General features: G+C 46.8%; 9 protein-coding genes across 10 annotated transcripts; 3 read left to right on the plus strand and 6 right to left on the minus strand.

The window, feature by feature from the left end:
• Positions 1–1,746: 1,746 nt before the first annotated feature.
• Positions 1,747–3,714, plus strand: FOIG_11285 (uncharacterized protein; the record flags this gene model as incomplete). The annotated part of the gene is made up of 6 exons (XM_031211839.1): positions 1,747–1,760; positions 1,820–1,914; positions 1,963–2,116; positions 2,168–2,813; positions 2,861–3,239; positions 3,288–3,714. 6 exons carry the CDS (start codon positions 1,747–1,749, stop codon positions 3,593–3,595), a joined length of 1,596 nt encoding a protein of 531 aa, XP_031058413.1. The 3' UTR covers positions 3,596–3,714.
• A 48-nt stretch (positions 3,715–3,762) lies between these two features.
• FOIG_11286 (uncharacterized protein) lies at positions 3,763–6,137 on the minus strand (the record flags this gene model as incomplete). The annotated part of the gene is made up of 3 exons (XM_031211840.1): positions 3,763–4,413; positions 4,462–5,979; positions 6,027–6,137. 3 exons carry the CDS (start codon positions 6,135–6,137, stop codon positions 3,763–3,765), a joined length of 2,280 nt encoding a protein of 759 aa, XP_031058414.1.
• An 872-nt stretch (positions 6,138–7,009) lies between these two features.
• Positions 7,010–9,087, plus strand: FOIG_11287 (uncharacterized protein; the record flags this gene model as incomplete). Its single annotated transcript, XM_031211841.1, has 8 exons — positions 7,010–7,227; positions 7,287–7,398; positions 7,450–7,545; positions 7,592–7,711; positions 7,768–7,890; positions 7,942–8,474; positions 8,522–8,851; positions 8,904–9,087. 8 exons carry the CDS (start codon positions 7,010–7,012, stop codon positions 9,085–9,087), a joined length of 1,716 nt encoding a protein of 571 aa, XP_031058415.1.
• A 370-nt stretch (positions 9,088–9,457) lies between these two features.
• On the minus strand, positions 9,458–9,913 carry FOIG_11288 (uncharacterized protein; the record flags this gene model as incomplete). Its single annotated transcript, XM_031211842.1, has 1 exon — positions 9,458–9,913. One exon carries the CDS (start codon positions 9,911–9,913, stop codon positions 9,458–9,460), a length of 456 nt encoding a protein of 151 aa, XP_031058416.1.
• A 773-nt stretch (positions 9,914–10,686) lies between these two features.
• Positions 10,687–12,586, minus strand: FOIG_11289 (uncharacterized protein; the record flags this gene model as incomplete). The annotated part of the gene is made up of 4 exons (XM_031211843.1): positions 10,687–11,227; positions 11,275–11,726; positions 11,775–12,374; positions 12,424–12,586. 4 exons carry the CDS (start codon positions 12,584–12,586, stop codon positions 10,802–10,804), a joined length of 1,641 nt encoding a protein of 546 aa, XP_031058417.1. The 3' UTR covers positions 10,687–10,801.
• Positions 12,587–12,883: 297 nt separating this feature from the next.
• FOIG_11290 (uncharacterized protein) lies at positions 12,884–15,448 on the plus strand. Its single transcript, XM_031211844.1, has 4 exons — positions 12,884–14,394; positions 14,442–14,516; positions 14,566–14,848; positions 14,896–15,448. Exons 1-4 carry the CDS (start codon positions 13,037–13,039, stop codon positions 15,343–15,345), a joined length of 2,166 nt encoding a protein of 721 aa, XP_031058418.1. The 5' UTR covers positions 12,884–13,036; the 3' UTR covers positions 15,346–15,448.
• FOIG_11291 (uncharacterized protein) lies at positions 14,822–17,167 on the minus strand. 2 transcript variants are annotated; one of them, XM_031211846.1, is made up of 4 exons: positions 16,947–17,167; positions 16,718–16,890; positions 16,428–16,671; positions 14,822–16,378 (listed from the first exon to the last, which is right to left on the minus strand). In XM_031211846.1, the coding sequence occupies exon 4, from the start codon at positions 16,247–16,249 to the stop codon at positions 15,380–15,382; it is 870 nt and encodes a 289-aa protein (XP_031058420.1). In that variant the 5' UTR covers positions 16,250–16,378; positions 16,428–16,671; positions 16,718–16,890; positions 16,947–17,167; the 3' UTR covers positions 14,822–15,379. The 2 variants fall into 2 exon arrangements, with proteins under 2 accessions (XP_031058420.1, XP_031058419.1); XM_031211845.1 differs by having other exon boundaries at positions 14,822–16,671.
• Positions 17,168–17,841: 674 nt separating this feature from the next.
• FOIG_11292 (uncharacterized protein) lies at positions 17,842–19,853 on the minus strand (the record flags this gene model as incomplete). The annotated part of the gene is made up of 2 exons (XM_031211847.1): positions 17,842–18,163; positions 18,223–19,853. The coding sequence occupies 2 exons, from the start codon at positions 19,851–19,853 to the stop codon at positions 17,842–17,844; spliced, it is 1,953 nt and encodes a 650-aa protein (XP_031058421.1).
• A 2,458-nt stretch (positions 19,854–22,311) lies between these two features.
• Positions 22,312–23,394, minus strand: FOIG_11293 (uncharacterized protein; the record flags this gene model as incomplete). Its single annotated transcript, XM_031211848.1, has 1 exon — positions 22,312–23,394. One exon carries the CDS (start codon positions 23,392–23,394, stop codon positions 22,312–22,314), a length of 1,083 nt encoding a protein of 360 aa, XP_031058422.1.
• Positions 23,395–24,175: the final 781 nt, after the last annotated feature.

The raw sequence follows: 24,175 nt of genomic DNA on the forward strand, positions 1-24,175 counted from the left end.
AGAGCCGTCAACTCAGCTGGCGCACATGACGTAAGCTTTCATTAGCATGAGGCTTGACAAACGACCTAGGCACCGCAAGTCTTGAGATATAGTGTATACCCTTGTGCCACGACAAACGGCATCCGAAGTGTTGGCTTTTGGCTTTTGGAGTGAGGAAAGCATAATCAAGGTTTGGCTAGAGTGCTGATTCAGTGACTCTGCTCCACGTGTTATTTCCGATGGCTTTCTGGTTATTTCCAGGATCTGGGCCGGGCCGTTCAGCTCCGTGATAAATTCTATTTATAGCCTGTCCAATTAAAGGGCCGTTTGGATTTTGGAGGTTTTGAAGTGGATTTTAGTGGTGCTGGAGTGGAGTACCACTGGTCCAATCAACGTAAGGCATCCTCCTACTCCTGCTTAAGTGGGGTTAATTCTCTTCCCTTCGATTGGCCTTGGCCTGGTTGACCTAACCTAGAGCTTGATAGTATTTCGATTTTCTTGAATTTACTTCTCTATAAGACGATTAAATGGCAAACTAAGGGTAAAACTATGCTGGCTACTCTATGAGATCTTGCAAGATTACCTTTTACTTACCCAAGTCGCGTAGATGTCCCAAATCGCTGGTGCAACCAAGTCAAAAGTCTTCAGTCGAGATTGACAAATAATGAGCATACCAGATGTGTTGTTTCCACTCAAGGACTACGTTGGAAGTTGTGTCACCACACAGAATTTAGGTCAATTACAGCATTCATTGTAAAATATTCATTTTCATTACTAGTATATCTCAAACTTAGATAATGCTCGATTACACAAATGCTGTGTGGTACAGAGAAATAATCCGGAGACTGTAAGTCGCGCTGCCATGCCACTCAATTCAAATTCTTTCGAAAGAGTGCTAATTGCACAAGGCAGCGATTGCTCAGTGCGTAATGGAACGTTGCTTTATAAAAAACGTGACGCGAGAATTTAACTGAGTCATTTAACTTCAAGCATAATACTTAAATAAATCTCCGCAAGTCCCATGCCTTCCAGTATCTTTGCTGAAGTCAGGTGATGGCTGTTCCGTCCCGAGCTGATGGACGCCAAGACCGGCTATACCGGCCTCACTGCCGCGGAATTCGTCTGTGCTGACGTTTTTATTTGCAATTTTTCGTGCAAGTCAGGTGCTCTTTTTATTCTCAGATGATCACGAAATATCGCTTGTGTCACAGCGGAGGTTTTGTAGTGTAACAACAAACAAGCGGTGCAGGCAGCAGCAAGAAACCATGGTCTCTCTCCCATGACGCTGAATCACCCCAACTTTTTCCCATCCCACAACCGCATTTCTCCTATCATGGGGAAGTCCGGCGGTGACCCCACGACGTGATTCTCCACAAAAAAACACATCCCACGGAGAATAAACATCGCCAGGATAACTAAGCTCACCGGCCCGGCGCTCTTCGGCCCAATAAACCCCTGGATTCGGCCCTTCTGAGCTGGTTATATCCGGGGAGCCTCACCTTGACGGTTAAAGGTGAAGGTTCTATTTAGCCTTGTTCCCCGATAGGATGACGGTGAGACGTATTGATCCGCTGAGCAGAATTGGAGGTTTGAGTATCGCGTTGTCGTGGTTTCGAAAGGCCTCATGGGACTTGCGATGTATTGTAGTCAGGACTCCTTTTTTAAAGGATCCGCTGAGAATGGAGGGAATAAAAAGACAGTACAGACCACGTTGAAGGAGAAGAGAAGATCAATTAGTTTTGGGTTTACAAGATATTGACTGACGATATGCTTGGGAACAAGTATGTCTCTTATCTCTTACAACCTTGAGGCGATACACTAGAGCTGATACGATAACCAGATCTTTCACTGTCAACGGGGCAGCCTGCGGAGCTGAGGCTCTGGTCTTGGCCCTCATCACCTCTCTTGGAGGCTTTCTGTTTGGCTATGATACTGGTGAGCGATACCCGAACTCTTGGAGTTATTGAGTCTAACGTGAAACAGGTCAAATCTCGGCTATGCTTCTTTTCAGAGACTACGTCGATCGCTTCGCTCAAACAGATGATGACGGTACCAAATACTGGGTACCCGCCATCCAAGGTATCCTCGTGTCTCTTATGAGCATCGGATGTCTCATTGGAGCATTGTCAGGATCCTAGTAAGCCTCCCATCTTCATTCACTCGACAGTCTACTGACATCGCGCCCCAGCACTGCAGATTGGTACGGTAGAAGATGGAGTCTCACCATCTTCGTCGTCATCTTCCTCCTCGGGAACGTCATCCAAATCACAGCCATGTACTCATGGGTCCACATGATGATAGGCCGTCTCATCGCCGGTCTTGGTGTCGGTGCCCTCTCCATCGGCGTACCCATGTTCCAAAGCGAGTGTGCACCGCGAGAAATCCGCGGCGCTGTTGTGTCCTCATATCAGCTCATGATCTGCTTCGGCATTCTCATCTCAAACATCGTCAACTATGGTGTACGAGAGATTGAGGATAACGATGCGTCGTGGAGAATTGTTATTGCTATTGAGATGGCCTTCTCAATCCCTCTTGGTCTTGGGGTCTTGGCTTGTCCTGAGTCGCCGAGATGGCTTGCTATGAGGGAGGATTGGGATGGTGTGAGAACGTCGCTGGCGAGGTTGAGGGGTATGATGAGTGATGTGAAGAATCCTCTGGTTGAGGAAAATATCCAGGAGATGAGGATTCTTCTGGAGGAGGAAAGAAAGGTTGGTCAGGGAAGCTGGTTGGAATGCTTTGGTGTGCGCAACAAGGGACCGAAGGTCCTGTACCGAACACTCCTTGGTATGGCTGTTCAGTTCTTCCAGCAGTGGACTGGCGCCAACTACTTCTTCGTAAGTCAACCGCTGTCATTCAGCGACACCAGCTAACTTTAGTTTAGTACTACGGAGCCACCATCTTCGAGTCCGCAGGTATTGACGACCCGATCCTGGTACAACTCATCCTCGGCGCCATAAATGTCGGAATGACCTTCTTCGGTATCTACTCCGCAGAAAAGTTCGGTCGTCGCTGGCCCCTCATCATTGGCGGTTTGTGGCAAACAGCTTGGCTGCTCATCTTTGCATCTGTCGGAACAGCCGTAGACCCCGAGGGCAGCAGTACCAGTGGCATCGTCATGATTGTTTCCGCTTGCATGTTCATCGCCTCTTTTGCTGTTAGCTGGGGTCCACTCGGCTGGGTCGTTGTTGGGGAAGTCTTTCCTTTGCGCACTCGCGCGAAGCAGGCTTCTTTGGCTACTGCAAGCAACTGGCTTGCAAATTGTAAGTGTCCCTTAACAAGCCTAGCGTGCTAATGCTAACATGAACAAGTCCTCATCAGCTTCCTGACTCCCTTCGCCGACGCAGGTATCTCTTACGCCTTTGGCTATGTTTTCGCCGGCATGAATCTGATCGGTACCATCATCGTATACTTCTCCCTCTATGAGTCAAAGACTCTTAGTCTCGAGCATATTGACATGATGTACTGTTTGCCTGACCTCAAGGCATGGGAGAGCGCGAAGTGGACGCCACCCGGTTATGTCAGCCGTGAGAAGAAGGATGAGTCTTACTTTGAGGAGATGGCTGCTGGAAAGGATGCAGAGAAGGTCGTTGTTCATAGCGACAGCGGGGTTGAGTGAGATGGAACGAGGGTGACATACGTTTCAAGGGGAGGAATGGCAGATACGAAAACTGTACAAGAAGTAGATGGATAGATTTGGGAATTTGTATATAGATATGTTTATTTGAGCTTGAGGCGAACAAACGCTATTCTTGCTTTTGGCCTTGCGGGTTTGCTTCATTCTTTTCATGCCGATGCATTCTTCTTCCCACGGGCGAGGAACTCCCGGATGACATTTTCAGTCACCTGTGCAATATCATTCTGATACCCATCCCAAGCCAGAGAGTTATTCCAGTTAATACTACCAACACTGAAAACAGAACCGCCTCCATTCGTCTCATAGTATACCATGTCGCTCCTCACAAGTGGTGAAGTTGAGCCGAGGGTCCCGATCATGGGGAAGATGAGCTCTTCATTGAACAGCATGAAATGATCATCATGTCGCTCGCTTCGAGCAAGCAAGATCGCATTGGCGGGACTACCGATTGTAACGTCAAGACGATCGAGCTCATCGCCACTTGCACCGCCGGCAAGACCCTTTGTACCGAGGAGCTTCCGAGACTCTTCGTTGAGACCCTTCCAGAGCCAATCCAGTGAAGGATTGTTTAGGGCTTCATCGGCTGGAATGAAAGGTCGACCGGGCCCTTTGCCAGAAGCACAGCTGCCAATGCCCCAGAGCTCGTTGGGTGGGCGGCCGATTGAGCGCCAGAGGCCACCGAGTTGACCGTTCAATGCGTGATGGCGCTCGCCTGGAGGGTTCTCGTGGGTTCGTGCCCCGACATCAGCGCGTCGCACTTCCATGCGGTGAGGTCGCTTCGGGTCCGTAACCGACTTCCACTAGAGAATTGTTAGCATCGTAGTGCTTGGAAAAATCACGATGCTTACATAGAAACCGTTGCCGCCGGCATAAATAAGCGATCCTCCATTTTTGGCATGCCCCTCGTAAGCATCCAGAGATTCTGCAGAAGGGTACTCTGGATGTGAGCCAGAAATGACAACATCGTATTGAGACAATGCAGCGCGGCCGCGGAGATGAAGGTCATGGTCTGTGAGAATGTCGTAACCGTCGCCGAAATGCTTCTCAAGAAATCCGACCATCAATAGATCAGCTGAGAACTCCCGTGGTCGCTGAAAGCCCCAGTGGATATAATCAGGACGCACGTTCAGAATCGGTCGCTTGGTGGTACTGTATACAACGCCTGAGCCATCGCTGTGGAGATCGTAGATAGCGAGACCAAGATCATGCCGTCGCACCATCTTGTAATAGTTATCAGACGCGACGAGCTGAACACCTTCGGGGAATGAGATATGTGTTGACTTGGTCTCGTCATACATATGCTCATTCGCATATGCCAGGTACGTAAACGTCGAAAAGACAAAAGCAATCTTTGCCTGCGGTCGGACTTCTTTCGGACGGACGAAGAAGACAATTGCGTCTTTGAGATCTGACTCTGTGTCTTGAACTTCGATCGCATAAGCACCAGAGCGCAGATCAGAAGGGACAGTGAACTCAAAGTCGGTGTCCCACGCAGCGTCATCGAGATCGTCGTCGTGAAAGTGAATAGCACCGAAACCATACGTTGCTTCATTCCAGCCGAGTCCAATGAGCTTGTGATCCCAGTCATGCCCGCGAATAGCTCGAGTTGGCGCATTGACAAGAACGCCATCAAGACCAGAACCAGAGACATCGAAAATCTCATCTGTGTCAATCCCAACAGAGAAGTCGTATCGTGCGATGTCCCAGTTCTTTCGACCTAAGGCTCTGAAGCGGGGAGCTTCGATGCGGCCGTTGAAGAAGTGGACTGGTAGTTGTGAAGCAGATGTTGGGCTGGCAGCTGTAGTGGCTGCAAAGTACATAGGGGTACCCGAGTCCAGACAGGCAGTGTTGGAAAGAGATGTTTGAACAGTGGTTGATGAAGGAGCAATTTCGTTTCCAGAAGCAATGTGAGTGAGCTGCAACTGGAACTCCCTCCCCTTGAGAGTGATGCAAACATGGAACCATCGACGTTCACGGGCTGAAGAAGCGATCTTCTTGACCTCAACGCCATTGGAGGTACCAATCCACACAAGAAGTTGATTATCCCGATCAATAAGAACAGCTATACCAGCGCTCTTGGCGGAGTCAAGGTTGGACAAGATAGCTTGAGGATGAGGAGCATTAAGCATCCAAGGCTGAACATAAAAGTCAATTTCAACGCCTTCTGACTTGCCCAACAAAGGTTCTCTCTTCCATGCATCAACAACAGCGTAAGAACCCGGATGAGACGCTTGAAAGCGACCGTTTAATTCGCCTTTGGGACCATGCTCGATGACTTCTTTGGCAGGGGTTGGAGCGTGGGGCATGTCAAGGCCTTGGAGTAGTCTGACGAGCTGATACTTGAGCTTGGGCTTTGTAGAGGAGATCTAAGATGGTGAGTATGGAGGCTAAGAGAATGAGAGGGCTGGTGTACCTTGACGTGGGCTGTTTCACCAGGGGAAACTACCCATGGGTCTACGTAGCCAGTGATTTCCTCTTCATCGTGGCGAAGTGCAGGGCGAACGGGATACTGTGAAGCAACCATATTGGCTATTGATGCTTGTGAATGAGAAATCGGCTCAAGTGTTCAGAATATTATCTGCTGGTCTTATATCTTCTGAGAATCTCATTACGCAGCATTATCGCACTAATTGATCCATCTCTATATAACATTTTGGCTGGAAGTGTAATTCCCGACAGTCTGTAACTTGATGGGTTTCTTATTTCCCGATCGAGTAGTCATGCTCTAGCGCCTGTTGTGATAAGCTAAAGATTTGATATGCGGAGAAGTATTCCGAGCCTCTCGGAAAACTCTAGTAACCTGGTTGGACAAGAATATTAGACAGTTCGCCAACGAAACTGCTTTAACTTGAGTAGGAAATATCCTTATCTCCCTGCGGCTCATCGGCTGCAATATTGTCTCTCTTTTTGGTGATCCACGAGATTGGATTCATTTCGTGCCAAGACGCCGGTTCTCTTGAGAATGAGGAGCTGATTACGGATGATGATATCCCTGGATACCAAGTGGCCGGGCTGTCTGCTAGCGATAAGGATGGCTCCGCCCCCGCATTGTCTTTGTGCTCTAATTTCTGGAGCTATTCTCCAAATCGGGATATTTCTGGCTTCTGCTACCCCAGAACTATGCTTCGGATGAACGGCTTCGCATTGAGAAGTGGAGAGATTGACGTCAAGACTGATAAGGTTGAGAGACGTCTGGCGGGCTACGAAGGTATGGCGCTGGTACCAGAGAAATTAGTGTTGGAACTATCAGAGCGTTATTGAGATAAGGTCATAGGTGACCGCAAGCATATATAAAACAGACAACAACCCCAGCTGACGGTGCCATCCACCAAGAGAATCCACAAACATACGACCAGATTTACTCCACCGTTATCTTCCCTTTGGATCATACCCACAATGCCCACTCAGAGTCAGACCACTGCCAACGTGGCAGATCAGATCGAGGTGATTCCCGGGACGGTCCACTTGGTCGACGCCCAGGGAAGTATGGACTCGCAGCACGCCAAAGGAGCGGAGCACGACATTGTTCTCGTTCCAGCCCCGTCAGCTCATCCGGATGATCCGCTGAACTGGTCGCCGAGGAGGAAATACCTCTCTGCGTTTTGCATGGCAGCGTATGTACAACCTCGCTTTGGTATCATGCTGTGTTAGGAGTCCACTGACGTGATGTTAGTTATGTACTTGTTATTGGCATTTGCTCGTCTGCGCTGTACTCGACTTTGGGACCGCTGTCAGAGTCTACTGGCCTGAGCTACAATGATCTGAACTCTGGGACTGGATACATGGTAGTTATATCTCCATTTGATGACTCCAGTGACAGCCTAACATTTTGCTAGTTTCTCTTCTTCGGCTGGGGATGCATCATCTGGCAAGCCATCGCCATCCAGTACGGCAAGCGACCTGTGTATCTGTTGACGACATTGGGCACTTTAGTGAGCCTCTGAATCTGAATGATGGTATTGAAGCTGACATAGCCAGGGCGTCATGGTCTGGCAGCCACATGTGCGATCAAACGGGGAGTGGATCGCGACCAAGATTCTGCAGGGCATCTTTGGCGCGCCGATTGAGTCTTTGGCGGAAATTACTGTTTCAGACGTCGTAAGTCATTATTCCCACAAGGCGACGACGTATGATAGACTAATAGTTGGGCGCAGTTCTTCACCCACGAACGAGGCAAGTTCATCGCTCTCTATGCTCTCGCACTCGGTTATAGCAACGGCATCGCTCCACTCATCATGGGCTTCATCAACGATGGACAAGGGTATCAATGGGTATTTGTGAGTACTCGCTTCCCAGTTGACAAGAAGCAAAAACTAATAGGCTCACAGTACTGGTGTGCCATCTTCTGCGCCGTCCTGCTCCTCATCATCTTCTTCTTCATGGAAGAGACCAAGTTCGATAGAGTAAAGTATATGAAAAGCAACCATATCGAAGGACAGACCGTGTCTAGCGCGAATCAGACATCGACTGGGCCCGATACCAAAGACGATCTCGATACGAAGCACGACGCTGAACAAGACCAAGTCGCGACTACCACTCTCACCAACGTGAGCGCACCTAACGAGACTTTCGACCTCGAAAACCCCGAGTTCAGCAAGAAGTCACGCATCTCTCGCCTGAAACCCATTGAGCGCAAGAACCTGAAAGGCGAGAACAGACTCATCAAGCTCATAAGCCGACCGATTCTCCTCCTCGCGTTTCCCATCATCTCATATGCTGGTTTCATCTATGGTTGCAATATTGTCTGGCTTTCTGTTCTGAACGCGACAGAGTCTATGGTTCTGTCGAACAAGCCTTATAACATGCCTACTTCGACAGTTGGGCTGACATTCATCGCTCCCCTTGTTGGAACAACCCTCGCGTAAGTCCCCGACGCCCGCGATCGAGTGAGAAGCTGACAGAAACTAGGTGCATCTACACTGGAATCTTTGGCGATAAATTCATCATCAAGATGGCACGTCGAAACGGGGGCTTCATGGAGGCTGAGCACCGACTCTGGCTATTCCTGCCCTCTCTCATCCTCATTCCCTTTGGGTGCATCTTGTTCGGTGTCGGAGCTTATTACGAGGCGCATTGGTTCTCAATCGTCTTTGCGATGGGCGTCATCTCTTTCACCACGACTGCCGGTTCGCAGATCTCCATTGCGTACTGCATCGATTGCTATCGCGATCTTGCAAGTGAAGCCTTGGCCACTGCCATCATTATCCGGAATACGATGGCTTTCGGTATTGGATATGGGTAAGCACACAAACACGACTCATTGACCATGGGCTTCCGCTAATACTGTCAGTGTCACTCCTTGGGTTGTCAACCTGGGCTACCAGAATGCTTTCATCCTGGGTGCGTTCGCTGGTCTGGCACATAACCTGACAATCTTCCCCGTCATGAAATGGGGACGGGCTTTGCGTCAGCGAAGTGCGGAGAAGTATTGGAGCACTGTCAAGGAGGGAGCAGATCTGGACCTCAACCATTGAGTTTCTGCGCCTCATGCCTGAAGCTACCGGTGCATTTACAAAGTCAATGAAGAGCAGGTCTGGATGATGTAGCGATCGGGTTTACGCTATATCCAGGATAAGGCTTTTGCTATTGCTCTCTCAGTTACACTGCGACCTCAAGCGTGGAGATTTAAGTAATATTAGGCAAAAATTTGTTTATTGATTAAACATTGTTTGATTACAGAAAAAGTACTGCAATAATCTATATTGCGTTAGGACAAAGGAAATGAACGAGTGAAAGTTGGGTATCGCTGCCTCAAGCCAGAGACAAACGCCACCCTCAAAAGTCAAGGTACAAAACACCGACAAGCCATCATCACAAGCGTAAGCTCATGATTCATTAAAGTCCCTACTCCTCAGACTTATCCTCCTCTTTCTCTCCATCAGCCTCTGCCTCCGCCTCTTCCCTCGCCAGCTGCTCCTCAAGCTTCTTCTTCCTCTCCAGATTCTTCTCTCGCTTCTTCTTCTCAGCCTCTTGTCTCCTCTTATCGCGCCTCTCACCCAGAAGATATCTTGAGTTCTTGATCACCGGGAACACGCCCTTCAACGCAAGCCAGAGGTGCGAGAAGGCTTCTTTGAAGTGTGTCTTTGTTTCGTTGTAGTTGGCGCGAGCGAGAGCAGCGCGCTTCTTGGTGCGGTAGGCCTTTTCGGCTTTGGCTGCTTTGGCATATTGTTCTGATGCTTGGCGACGGGTTGTCATGAGAAGATGCTCGCTGCCGCAGGTGCTCACGGGACGGGGAGTCGGTTCTGTGGGGGCGGTGTCGGTGTCGGGCGACGCCTCTGTCTTGGACTTTGATTTGGCCATTGCGGAGAACATTGAACGAAAGATGAATTAGGGATGTGATTATTTGCTGTATTAGCTCGATAAGATCGACTACTCTGTTTCGTGATATAACGAATGGCTGATGGGCGCGAAGCAAAACCGCATGAGAGAAAAGCAAGGAGAACAAATACCAGGGACTGCAGTCCTTTAAGAACCCTGACAGATGTTCACGAGATCCTGTGTCTGCCCTTTAACGCGATACTCTATGTTGTCGTCTATGTAACCTTGACAGGCTATCTTTTATGCCACGGGCTCCATGTCTGAATGCATTAGCATTCTTCTGGAACTAGAAGCAGAATTTGATCCCTGCAATTCAATGCATGGGCTACCCGCGCTGCTTTGCATAAGGTCTAATTAAACTCACTGTTGGCGTATGGTTCCACTAGGCTACAGTGCATGAGTTTGACGTGCATGGATGCAATGCCATTGGTAGTTCAGCGACGGAGTCAATGCTGATAAACGAAACAAAAAAAACGTGCTAGCCTAAGAACTAAAGCTGTTACACAAGAAAAGGTCTATAGCTGAGGTCCATATAAGAAGCCGTAATATGACTGACCGTTTAAAGGCCTTGTCAGGAGAAAGATCAATGCAGCGAAAGTCGCTTAACAGAGGCGAGTTTTATGTCCAGCAAGGACACGGCTCGCCAATAGCAATCTGCTGGTTCGTGGTTTGTCATCCTACCGTCCCACTCTTGATATTTCCCGATTAGGCAGTATTGAGACTTCACACTAAAGCATTGCATTATAGAATTCTTATGCAAGAAGACAGATACGTGGATCTCTGCATCCTGAATCATTCAATAAAGGTGCTCAATTAATCAAGTTAGAGACATAATGTTCTAGTCTTCATACCCTCGTTTCTTGCCAAACCCTACTCCTCGTGATGCTTAGGCCAGATACGTCGACGCGCCCACTCACGAACACGCTTTCCGATAAAGTACATGATGATTCCCATACCACTCAGAATGCCACAGATAATAGCAAGAATGTTCATCGCACCGTCGTACCCAAGGGATTGAATCGAAGGTACAGTTGCGTAGCTCAAACCGAATGACACGAAACCCCGGCCAGCGCAAACCACCAGAAGAAGAGGTCCAGACTTGTTGGGGTAACTGTCCATGACGAAAGTGATTCCGACCAAGTTCGCACCGAGGAAAGAGAAGAAGCCGAGGTGATATGGAGCGACGATAGCGATCCAGTGATAGTCGTTGGGCGAGGCGGCTGCGTGGCCGTAGACAATTGCTGAGATGATCGCACAAGCCGCGGGGATGACCAAGACAAGAAGACGATATTCAGGCTGTATCAGTCAGTATGCGGTCTTGAAAAGCTGGGAAGGAAGCTTACCTCGAAAACACCTTTATTTCGTCGACTCATGAATCTGCAGATGATATCCGAGCCATATCCGAGTAGCGGGACGGCAAGTAGACAATCGATGATCTGAACAAGCTGCACATAGCCGAGAAGTTTGCCGTCGAAGTTATAGGGCGGCTGAACCAGAATAACAGCGAAGGTTGAGGCTTGGTAGATGTAAAGACCTAGGAAAGCACCATTGAGGATAAAGATCCAGAAGATAGGTGGCAGGATGAGAGAGAGCCCGACGTCCTTGTAGAATGAGACAAGGCTCTTCCAGTCCGCCTTGCCGTGGAACAATTTCATATCGTCGCGCCATGTTCTCTCGCCAAACTTCTCAGGTTGGAGAACAACGCCGTTGCGGGTTGTGACTTGGTACAAAACTTCGTTGGTACCTTCGCGGGCTACGTTGCCGTTCTTGTCGAGCTTCAGATGGACTGCGCCCTCTGTTTAAGGTTAGTATCGACTAATGAAGAGGACTGAAAAAAGCTTACCAGTCGCGTCCTCGGGTCGGTCGTAGCGAGTCTCAGCCAGGAAGAAGATAGACATGATCATCGTGAAACCATTGATGATGGTCATGATACCATACCACCAGGGCAATCCAAGCGATGGGACGATGTATGTAGTCGCAGTGAAGAGGGCCGCAGTAAGCGTGTTCTGAACTCCAACAAAGTATGACAGCTTGATGCCATGTTGATGAAGGAAGTGAATCTCTTGCACGATCAAAGGTGCAAGGGCCTCGCTCTGCCCAGCAGCTAGACTGAAGATGTTACGGCCCGCGATATGGCTTGTAAGCGACTTTGAGCAAGCACACCAAATTCCAGAAACTGTCAGAAGAAGAAGAGAGAAGAGGAAGACTGGTCGACGGCCAATGGCGTTGGCGAGAGGCATGGAGAGCAAATTGCCGATTCCCATGAAAAGAGTGGGATATGTAAGCAAATCGCTGATGCGCTTGGGGTTGTCGTTGTGATAAAGCGCGTAGAGTTCTGGAGCGACGGAGCCGAGACCGGAGGTACCTAGGACTGAGATGCCGGAATAGAAGCCGACGAGGAGGATGATCATGTACTTGCGCCAGACGGGCAAGTTGAGAGGATCTATCATAAAATGTGAGTCGACGACAATCAAAAAGAATGGTGCGTTTACCTTTGGGATCAGGACTAGGCGTCGGGACCAGAACAACAGTTCCGTCCTGATACAAATTAACCGTACCAGACGCATCGTGAGCTTCATGATGAGGTGTCTTGATGATATCCTCAACAGCATCGACATCAGGTTTCGTACCGAAAGAATCGCGTCGCTCAGCCATGACTACACCTTGTCAACTGGATGAGTTTGATGTCCCATATCTAAAGCAGCGACGAAACGAGGTTTATATCAATCAAATCGCCCCCGGGTCGGAGTCGTGGTCTGGGCCTGCGTACTAAGTTAGTCTGATAGCGTAACGAATAGATTCCGATTGGTTGTTACACGATGGACCTAGCATCGTGAGCTTGGGTTGCGGGGGTGGAGCCGAGTCTCCGAGGGGAATGAATGCGGGGAAGCACAAAGGTTTACCGATCGTTTATTAAAATACGCTGTCTGCGCCTCCGTCGGCTCGGTATCTCATCACCCAAACACACAGTACCCATCAACTCCAGATCTTCAATCTCTCTCAAACCCTTGTCACCGGAACCCGTCTTCATCTACCGGCATCGCATCAATCCAATCATCATCACAAATCACTCCTCCACATTATATCCCCCACGCTGCCGACCCCATGCCCTCTCCAATGGATACCGAAGGCAGCCCCGGGATCCCCAGATCCAGCAAACGGCGCCGCCTCAATTTCGCGTGCAACTACTGTCGGAGTCGCAAAACGCGCTGTGACGAACAGCAGCCCTCTTGTCAGGCTTGTATCCTTGCGGGAATCGCTTGCGTTACAGAAGATAGGCGCAGGCCGGGGAAGTTGATCAAGAGACGAGAGGCGGGCAAGTCCACTGATGGAGGGTCTGTCACGTCTGCGAGTCCGTCGGAGTATGGATTGCAGGCTGGTGCTGATGGGGCGGTGGAGAGGAGGCATTCTGTTGCTGAGCCGAGGACGATTGCGGTGGTTACTGGGCCGATTCGCGCGAGGTCGCAGAGTCCGAGACCGTCGCAGAGTAGAGACTCTTCTCATACAGACACGATTAGCAACCCTTTGCCGATCTGGCGACAAAGTGCTGGCACCACGTCTTTCCAGATATTGACGGAATGGCTGGATCTGGCTTGTTTCCGGCTGAGCATCCCTTACCATTTTGGCTCATATCCCCCCTCCACTCTAAACCCGCAATCGGTATCTCAGCCCCAGCACGGAATCCCAATCATACCGGAGACATGGGTACCCCAGACTTTGTTCGACGCATATGCGAGGGAGATACATACGTTTTACCCTGTTGTGAGGCTCGACCAAGCTCGTGCCGATGTCGTGCAATCTCACCCTCCGCACCCTGGGAGCTTGACGTCGCACTCGGTTGACATTGCAGCGCTGAGAAGTCATCTACTCTTCGCTGCGGGAGGATGCATTCTTCAACATGCCGAGCGAAAGGCTTACATGACCGAAACACTGTCTCTAGCCCGCAGCGCACTTGGACATTTCATCGGCAACGTATCATACGACACCATCGAAGTCCTCTTTCTTTTCTCAGTATGTCTCCGCCTGAACGACGAAATCATCTCAGCTTGGACAACGCTCGGTATCTGCCTTTCAATCGCCCACTCCCTCGGCCTCAACAAGCCCGGAAAGAATAGAAAGAAACCTCTAGATCTCGATGCCTGGAATCCTGCGTGGTGGGCTCTGTATAGCTATGAGAAGCTTTTCTCGTTCCAGCTTGGCTACGTATCCACGATCTCGGATGACGCGTTCGACACCCTGGACCTGGATGTTCTTAAGTCTACTGCGCTTGAGCCGTCGCGTATTTCGTTATCGATGGCGAATGTCTTTAGCAAGATGAGTCGTCGGTGCGCTACGGCAAGACAGCTTGAGGAAAGGGCTAGTAGACGGGCCATTGAGGCGGTTGTTAAGGAGAAAGTTACTAGTACTGGAGAGGCCTTTTTGATGTTGACGAACTGGGCTAATAGTGTCCCTGCTGGTATAAGGTAGGTCACCTCATTGCAGGAGCTACCTGGTTGCTAATATGCGATAGACCTACGTCGGACTTTATGCGCGTACCAGAAAACTTGGGCCTTGCGTCATTTGTGTCTCTACACTACCATAACGCGTAAGTTCATCAAAGCCAGCCGATGCCTTTTGAAGCTAATGTGTTGCAGCCTCATCATGTTGAACCGCAACTCCCTTCTGATCAGCAAAAACGCTCTGCACATGGCAGTAGAGATCATTGCCAAAGATACGCCATGGGAATACCAGATCCGCAACGGTCAATCGATGGTTGCAAACTCAGCAAGAAAGATGATTCATCTTCTCGCTGATAACGACGACTCGGCGTCACATCTATTTGCACCTGCTTATTTTCCGTTACTTCATGCTATGTATGTTCTGGCGGTGCATATCTTGAAACAGCCTCATTCCCGTGTCTCCAAAATTGACCAAAGTGTAAGTTCAGTCATTTACTATGAGTATTACGATGCTAACTAGGACAGCTCCTCGTGACAGCCGCTGACTTGGTCCGCTGCTACTGTGTTGGCCTCAGTGAAGAAGACCGCTTGAACACCATTCTAAATGGCCTTCTTCGTGTTGTCCAAGAAGCTATGAGACCCATCTCAGCTCCAAAGGATAGCCACCACAGAACTCCAGCGCTGAACTCGTCAACAAGCTTATCCGATCAAAATGTGACACCTTTGACAGACCCGCAGGGAGGTAATCAGACCTTTGCAGAATCCTTAGGCCAATCGGATCCTGCAATGCTCAGCCATCCGAATTTATCAATGGACGAGGGCATCCTCGATCCGTTCTCGGGTCAGCCATTTAACATGCCGATACTCCCTGATGAGATTGGCTGTGACTGGGCGGACTTTGAGAACTTGTTGCAGAGACTTGAGAGTGAAGGGTCCTTGTATCCTGGAGATGAAGGAATGGTTATTGATATATAGCTCAGCAATCTGACAAACTTTGTTCCCTTCCTGTTCAAAGCTTCCCCATTTCTGATCTTTTGCGCATTCTGACAACTAATCCGGTTTGACGCGGAAACCATCCAGATACGATCTTCATCCTGACATTTTGATCCGCAAGTTGAATGTCATACCGTGAAACCAATGTAGCTACAGCCTTGTAGATATGTATAAGAGCAATATGTCTCCCGATGCAAATTCGAGAACCTCCGCCGAAAGTTAGATCGGCTCCATTCATCTTCCTCAAACGCCGCTGGTATTCCTCTTCACTTTCGTCTTCTGCCTTGAGCCATCGATCAGGACGAAATCGATGAGTGTCTTCACCCCAGACCACTTCATTGCGACCGATGATGTATGGGTTCAAGCCTACGGCAACTCCAGGAGGTATGAAGCTACCGTCTGGTAACGTCAGTCCAGTATTTGGAACGTAGCGCTCAAGAGGCATAGCGACAGAGGGGTGCATTCTCAGCGATTCCCGGATGGCAGCGTCAAGATAAGGCAGCGATCGAGCTCTACTGTATGGCACAGCCTCAGCACCATTGAAGCCCAGCATGAGGATTTCGCTCTTGAGCTTGGTCATGGCATGTTGGTTTTGCAACAAAAAGTCAAAGATAGCACGAAGTGTAATCGCAGTGGTGTCTGCTCTAGTAAGGATGTTAGCTAATAGGAAGTTTAGCACGAGCTTTGCATTAATAGAATCTGGATTGCTCTCCATTCCATCAATGAAGTGGTCTAGAAAGTCTGGCTCTTCTGATGACTTGCGCTGCTCCTGTTGCTCAAGCCGGCGCTGTAGTTGGGCGATCGAGAAGTGAGTGACATGGCTCATATCCGGAGGACCACTGCGCACCATGGGATTCTTGTTGAGAAGCCAGTCCAGGAAGGGCATTTGGCCGATTTGAGCGAAGTAGTCTACCGATAGTGCAGATGCTATGATGGTCCCGTCAAAGTCGTGACCCCTTTTTCATGTACCCGAAGGGCTGGCTGAAAGTCAAAGAACCGATCATGTCCCAAGTATCTGATACAGTGAGTGAGCAGTCAAGCTTGGAAGCCAAGAATGTACACACATAATCCCAGACATTCTGCTAGATCAAAGGTTTTGTCGTCCTCTAGAAACCGGTTGTCGATTTGTTTGCAGAGCTCCTCGATTACTTGGTCCATCTTTACCTCCAAGGTCAGAACATTGCTTGATGCATAATACTTAGCCATCGGCTTTTTCATCTGTGCGTGTTCTGCTGGGCTCGTTGTGCTGAACAGATTATGCTTGATCTTACCATCCACCATACTACTGTTATTGATATAGAACTGTGTCTAGTAGACGTCAGCTGTGTTACCGCTCTATGCCTACCGCACTTACCTTGAGCCATCTACGGTCTGTACCATATATAATTTTGATCAGTTCGGGATAGTCCAGATCTAGTAAGTTTGGACCGATTCTAATAATGGGACCGTATTTCTTGTGAAGGTTTTGAATGGTCCATTGGTATTTCTGAGTCCGGACTTGATATAAACGCCAAAGGTTCGTCCACTCTAGAGACAAGAGACCGTTACCCTCTGCATTTTATCTTAATCTGTGAAATACCCACTAGCGAAAAGAGGGCCGGGATAAGGTCGCAATGGAGAGGTCAACGTCGATATTATCCACCAAAGCAAAACTGCGAAGAGGACCACAGCGGTGCCGACGTATGAGAGCTCCGTTGGAGAGGACTGTGTAATCATTTTGAGAGGGTCGACAGGTTGTTTATGTTCAGGCGGAAAAGTGGACTTCCGTTTCTCAACGGGCTCAACAAGAGAGCCGAGGATTTAGGTAATATACAACGAAGAGGAGAAAGTGTGAAGGACCATTCCCAAGCAAAGAATAAATACGAGATTTTCGGGAAGGGCAAGATCCGTATGGAGCCCGATGCACGGTGAGCCACCTTCGAAGCTGCAGAGGAGACTATTGACGTTGTGCTACCCAACTGTTACACAGCATAATGCAAGCCTTCAGCTTAAATCACCAGCCTGCTTTATCCCCGCAGCCCAATATGCGGTGATTCGGCTTTGCCATATTTCATTGGTTCTTGACTCCTTGGCTGGCAGCATAATGTGAAACTTACATAGTCGATGACGTCGTGTATAAGAAAGCGGAGAATCAAGATGTATATCCTGGGATTTTATACTTGTCTTAGTATTATAAAGAGGAAATTATAACCATGCCTAATAGTTTATACAGAAATTAAGAGCTTCTTTAATTAATATTGTTAGTATTAATAAACTCTTTCTTTTAGTTGCCTGTTTATTAGTATTATTAAGGTATAGAAGTAATTGTTATATATGTCTTGTTTAACTAAGTCCTAGAGATTTACTATCTTTTTAAGCTTTAACACTTAAGTAAAGATGTGATCCTTATCACGGCAGAGAATCGGAGAGAGACAGTCTCCCATGCCGGACAAGCCGTCACAGAATTCTATAAAAACCAACCTTGTTCCTGATTACTATTTAGGGTAAGCCCATGAACAACTTCAACATCTCAGGATACCTAGGTGTCCCAAGCCGAGTTACCGGGTCCCATCCCGGGACTGCAGAGAACCCTTTTGTATCGCATCCCTCGTTATACCCTTTTGTGATATCGTTGAATATTTGGGGATTTTGATACATGACTGGATTGATGAATCCAACAGGACCCTTTCCAGCTTTGAGTCTCTGTTCATTGATGAGTGTCACAATGGAAGCAAACAAAGGCGTCGCTGCGCTAGTACCGCTGATGAGCCCGTATTCGCCACCCGCGTAGGTTGCTATGTCTTGACTGATAGCCGAAACACTATAAAGTAAAGCAGGTCAATGATGCGAATCATTATAAGGCGGGAACGATGGACTTACTCTGACATGCCTCTCCCTATGCGATTGTAAATGCCACCATTCGCCCCAATGGGGGCTGTGTCGTTGTGTGTAGCATTATGCAAAGCACTGAAGTATTTGTAACCTGGGTCATGGTGCACGTAGTATTTATCGAGTGCTGCTTTCTGATAGCTTGGGATCGAATAGATGGTGCTGAAACCTCCACCACTTGTGTATGTGCTATCCGAACCGTCTTGATGTGGGAGATACGCAGCAACCTCTGGCTCAATCGCCGGAGAGCCAGGAGGTAGTCTAGTTCCACCAACAACTGTGACGTAGGGACAGTTTCCGGGGAAGTTGGGATTGAACACCGTATTGTTCGAACCGAGACATCCGTTCGGCTCTGGATCCCAGGAGCGCGAGGCCACGCCGGCATCACCGGAAGCAACTAGAACGGTATGTCCCTGGAGTGCCAGTTTCATGAACTCGTTGCACTGGCGTTGCTGGTAGTAGAAATGTAAGTCAGACTCCGACTTACTGTACGAGATGGAAATCACGTTCGTAGGTTTCGAGATGCCGCATTGCGTCTTACCTGTGTAGCCACCAGGTTGTGTATCAGGATAAACATCATCGAATGCAGGATCATTACCATTCTCTCCAAAGGCCTCGTAAGAACAATATGATCCGTCAATGGCGTTGAGGAAGTTGTTAAACAGCCCTCCAGCTCCATTCACAGTGTATACTTTGTCGTCAGTTTGATATAACGTGATGGACTGAGGGTATATAAGCGGGTAAGCGACCTGCAGGTCGAGATCGGATTCTCCATCGGCTTCAGATGGCTTGACCGGTGCAGAGCCCCCATCGATTGAAACGAGGTGAGGGTGGGTCCCCTTAGGGATGTTGGGCGCGAATTTGCCAAAGAACATATCTAAATCTTCTTGGGCATAATAGTCGCCTGCCTCGAAGATTCCCAGACTATTGGACGAGTGTTTTAATGTGTTCTTGGGGATATTGTAGAGTTTTCGTATGCAATCGGGAGTGATAGCGTCACCACACTTTGACGTGCCTGTCGAAGGCGGACTCGTGGAATCAGGTTGAAAAATAGGTGGTTCCTGTCTCTTGACTTTGCTGTTGATGCGAGGCTGCTTAGGCGCTAGAAGCATCACGCCAGGGGTAACAAAGTCGATATGTGGCCGAACAATGGCAGGAAGATAGTATTCCTCGCATGATACTGCTGAATAATCTTGAAGGGTATGGCGGTACTTGTAATAACTGGCGTTAAGCATGCTCTCTGCTTCTACGACCGACATGTTGGCGTGTAGCCATCCCCGATCTCGCGACAGTGCTGAAGAACCGCCATGTCTTGATATCCACGAGCGGACCGTCTCGACCGTATCATTAGACGGTGCAAACAGCTCAACGATATCTTGTCTGGAGTAATGCTTGCCATATGCGGGAGATGACGGGTGCGAGACGTTGTGGATGAGACTGTCCGCGTCCTCGAGGTTTGACTGCTTTAAGCCAATGCGAAGGAGAAGGCGAGCGTCCGGGTCAATCCGCTCCCCTTTAATCCACATGTCCCCATGGCTATTTCGCGTTTCATGAGCGACGCGCACCTCTTCACCCATGCACAAGCTCAAAAAGACGAGAAGAAATCCCACGATGTAACGCATGTCTTGATTCAGAATGCTTAAAAGCGATGGACCGAGCTAGTTGAGAATAGATGCAATTTCAAGGCCAGACTCACCTTTATACATCAAATCATGTGTAATATATAGATAAACTGAGGTTCTAATGGCCGACTATCCAATACTACCTTCCAGTTCGAGAATCATTGAACTCCTTTTACGGGCAAGAAGATGATTGGACTAGCTGAAGGGAAGCCCCAATGACTTATCTCAAAGGACAGGCGGAAAAGCAATGGATCGCTGAGTTTTGATAGCATGTGGTGCCGAATTGCCGAAATACGAGGTCTAACTTTAGCACATCATCGATACCAAAAGTACCTTGACCACTGATGTGCCGGCGCTTAAGTCGATATCGGCCTCTAGTTCTGCGCTTTGATAATGCCATGCGAGGAAGCCAAAGGTATTGTAGTACTCTGACCTCTCGTTTTCAATTAATACGCTGTATAAAGATGAATTTAAATCAACCCATCGAATCACGATAGTAAAATCTTTTGAACCTGTTCAAACGCCAGTAACTTTGGGATACGACAGGAAATCAAATCGTAGGCATCCTAAGTTCGGGTTGAACTCTCGAGGCACTCACAAAAGCTAAGTTCAGGGAATAGTTCGCAGCTGATGGTAAACCTGAATGATTTGTTTACTTGTCAAGCATGCTCTTCTGTGTTTCAAAGATCCCGCCCGATATAGCCTCGTGTTGGTTTCTGGGCTATACTCGAGAAGGAAGCTCTTGAAAGGATAAAGGCCGAACCATGATAATAAGATAGTGTTCGTCCATTCTTTGAGCCATTCGGATTAAAAGCATGGAGAAATTGTATACTTATGCTGACCTCTATTGTATTATTCTCCATACTTAAGGACATCCAGTCAAGGGCAAAACAAGAATTAGTATTGTGCTTCTAGTGACAATAGTTGGTGCAAGGAAAACTCAATTGACTCGTGAAAAGACGGTATCATCCTTCCTAAATTCCTATAGCATTACCTCCAGTCCGACTCAATAGGAAATTCCTCTCTATGACAACAAAGTGTTAAAATTATACTCCAAAAGTCTATAAATGCTGCCCCGCCAACAGCTGATCTACCACTAAGAAAGTAAACTAGTCTAACTTCTTTAATTATCTATAACTTTAATAAAAGATATTATAAAAGAGTAGGATTTTATCTATTATATATACTAAGCGCTAAAGTAATTATAAGCTAAGCAAGGTTACCAAGGCTCTTATTATTTAAGCTATAGAAAGCAGGAGGTTATACTAGGATATTACTAAAGAGGCTAGATATTCTATAGCTATAGTCTTTAAGATCTTTTAATACTAAAAAACTTATTAAACCTTAGATAAAAAGAGTTATTCTAGGTATCCTAGGAAACTTATAGTTTAGCAGATTTAATATATATTAATATCTCTTAAATATAATTATAGGATTATATATAAATTACTAATTAATTATTTAAGTAGCTAAATCTTATAAATAATAATATACTAAGTTATTAAGTATTATTATAATTATAAATAAAAAGCTATATAATAGATATTACTATTTAAAGAAACTACTTATTAGTAGTTTTTTTAGTATTAAGCTTAAAGGGAAAATATTAATAAATTACTAGAGGTATATTATTTTAAAGTTTACTAATAAATATTACCTAAGAATTATTTACCTAACTAATAATACCTTTAAATTATTTTTAATAATAAATTATTAGTTTAATTATAATCTAATTATAAATAAGGTTAGGTATTTTAAAAGCCTTATAAGAAGTTTATAAAGGAATTAGTTAATATAATAATTTATAGAAATTATAATTATTTATTATAATCTAAGGAGTAATCTAAAGAGGTAGTAAATCTAATATTATAATTATAATTTGCAATTAAATTATATAAAAAAGAGGATATACTTCCCTAAGTTATTAGTAGGCTTTAGAGAAAGGTTTACTTCCTATTTAAACTAGTTTTTACTATTTTTAATAAGATAATACTTATATATATATATTAGAGTTTATAATAAACTAGCTATTAGAATATAATATATCCTAAATTAACTAGCCTACTTATAGTCCTAATTTAAACCTAATTAAGTATATTTAGAGGTAATTAAAGCTAAATATCTATAAGATATTTCCTTATTTAAATCTCTTAAAAAATAATAAAGTTAATAAGGCAAAGTTAATAAAATATATTAAGCTAGTATAGGTAGTAATAATACTAAAGTAAATTAACTGCCTAATTAACTTACTTCCCTGCCGACTTAATATATATATTTATATAAGAGGATAATATATAAAATATTAAAGAGAAAAATCAGGGCTTTAAAATAATATGACTTTTATTATAATTAGAATTTAATTAAATTAAATATATATAAGTAAAGTTATTATAGTTAAACTGGTTAAGTTGCTATAAGGTGGGGTGTTTACAGACTTTTAGAGCATAATTTTACATAATCACTCAAGGTCCCGTAGAGCCTCGACAATTTCGATTGACTTATGATCAACGATCGCAGCACCATATCGTTCGCACATCGGAAACACGCATTCTTTTTTCTGCAAAGCGTACGGTGTAAGAATCCAACCCATACCGGCCATCGTCGCTTTTGCATACTCCTTCATAACATCATCATCATTCGTCGAGAGAGAAGGGCCTCCGAATTTAGCCAGAGCTTCGAGATAATGATCGATTACCGCCACCTCGTTCGCTCTTCGGTCCTCCACTGATAAAGCACCTACGATGAAGTAGGACAGGTCATGGAATGGTGATCCAATGTGAAAGGTCTGCCAGTCGAGAAAACGTGGGTTGCCAGCTTTGTCGAGATATGTATTACCCGTGTGCGGATCGCCATGTATCAGAGACATGAACTTTGGGTTCTTGGTGGCAAAATGCTTCTTGATGGCATTCACCGTACGCTCTCGGGAAGTTTTGATGATATCAGGACACGGAGGTCGATCCGCACCGTGGATCTGGTCATCCCACATATCAGTGAGAGCCATCATCATGCCCTCATATGAAGCCGTGATCCAAGGATAATCTTCGTACGAGTACCCCCAAGTGCTAGCGTGTAGTGCTGCTAGCTGTTCGACACCAGCCTTGACTTGATCAACCGACCACACATCTTGCGGGTTTCCAAATGTATATCCGGCCTCGTTCAAGTCCTCCATCACAAGAATGCCTTGCTCATCCTTAACGCCTGCCCACCACACCTTTGTAAGAGACATGTGATTTAGCGTTGGTACAACAAGACTGAAGAACTTCGCTTCGTTGGTGTAGGCGGATATCAGAAGCTCTCTGAAGCCTTCTGTTGCCAGCATCGCGGGATTAAATCCTCCTTTGATGCACACATGCTTTGGTCTGTCTTCATCATCTTTATCGTTCTCATACTCTATGGTAAAGAAGAGTTTGCTGGCTGTGGCGTTCAGAACACTGCGAGTTAGTTCCAGACATTTCACATTCTGTCCGAGAACCTTGCCAAGCCAATTGGCAGTGACTTGTTCAGGAACACTTGGAAGTGGATAAATGTCGGATGAATTCATCTTAGAATAATCGATAGAGAACTAGTCGTAAAAGTTGGAGCTGCCAGCACTGGGATTTAAGTCCAATTGTTCTTATACAGAGATGAAAGTGAGCTTGCAGCGGTCCGGTATTCTTGTCCCCTTTCTTGTACCCTGAGATATCTCGCTTACATGCAATCAGTGTGGATCGTATCCCAGTCCGGATAGCAATCCGTCGTTGCTACCGAAGAAGCGGAAGCAAAGCTCCTGGTAACGTAGCATTCATTTTGCTTTGTGCGAAATTCTATGTCTACTTTACCCAATGTCCTTCACTGCGATCCACTCTCGACCCTTATGCGTGTTGCTCGAGGGGCTGTATGTTGGTCCTTAAATCCCTCGGGGCAAATTATCGTACGTTAGCAGGTCGTCGATCCACCTGCCTCTATTGCCCTTCCTTCATCTCTCTTGTTTTATTTGCTAAGGTATCATCTTATCATGGATTGGGTTTGAGTTTATTCGTGGTTTAAATCATGTGATATACCAAGCATATGCATCCGTTAGGAACGTGAGCCTTTGGAATGGCAGGTTTGCCTTTACCGGGGTACGTGTGGCGATAGTAATATCTTCAGAGTTGTTGATTACCCTTGACATAGTTTAGTCGGGATTGTTATTGCATTTGCATAGCAACCTGTTCTACATCATATCTCACCAGTGAAAAGGGAGCCACGAGAGCTCAAGCCTTGATATCAACATGGAGGGCCCTTGTTGTCAGAAAGCTCCCTTGCCCTGCAGAACATGCATCCGTCCAGGAAGTGTATTAACG

This window comes from Fusarium odoratissimum, assembly GCF_000260195.1.
Source record: "Fusarium odoratissimum NRRL 54006 unplaced genomic scaffold supercont1.21, whole genome shotgun sequence".
Taxonomy (NCBI): domain Eukaryota; kingdom Fungi; phylum Ascomycota; class Sordariomycetes; order Hypocreales; family Nectriaceae; genus Fusarium; species Fusarium odoratissimum.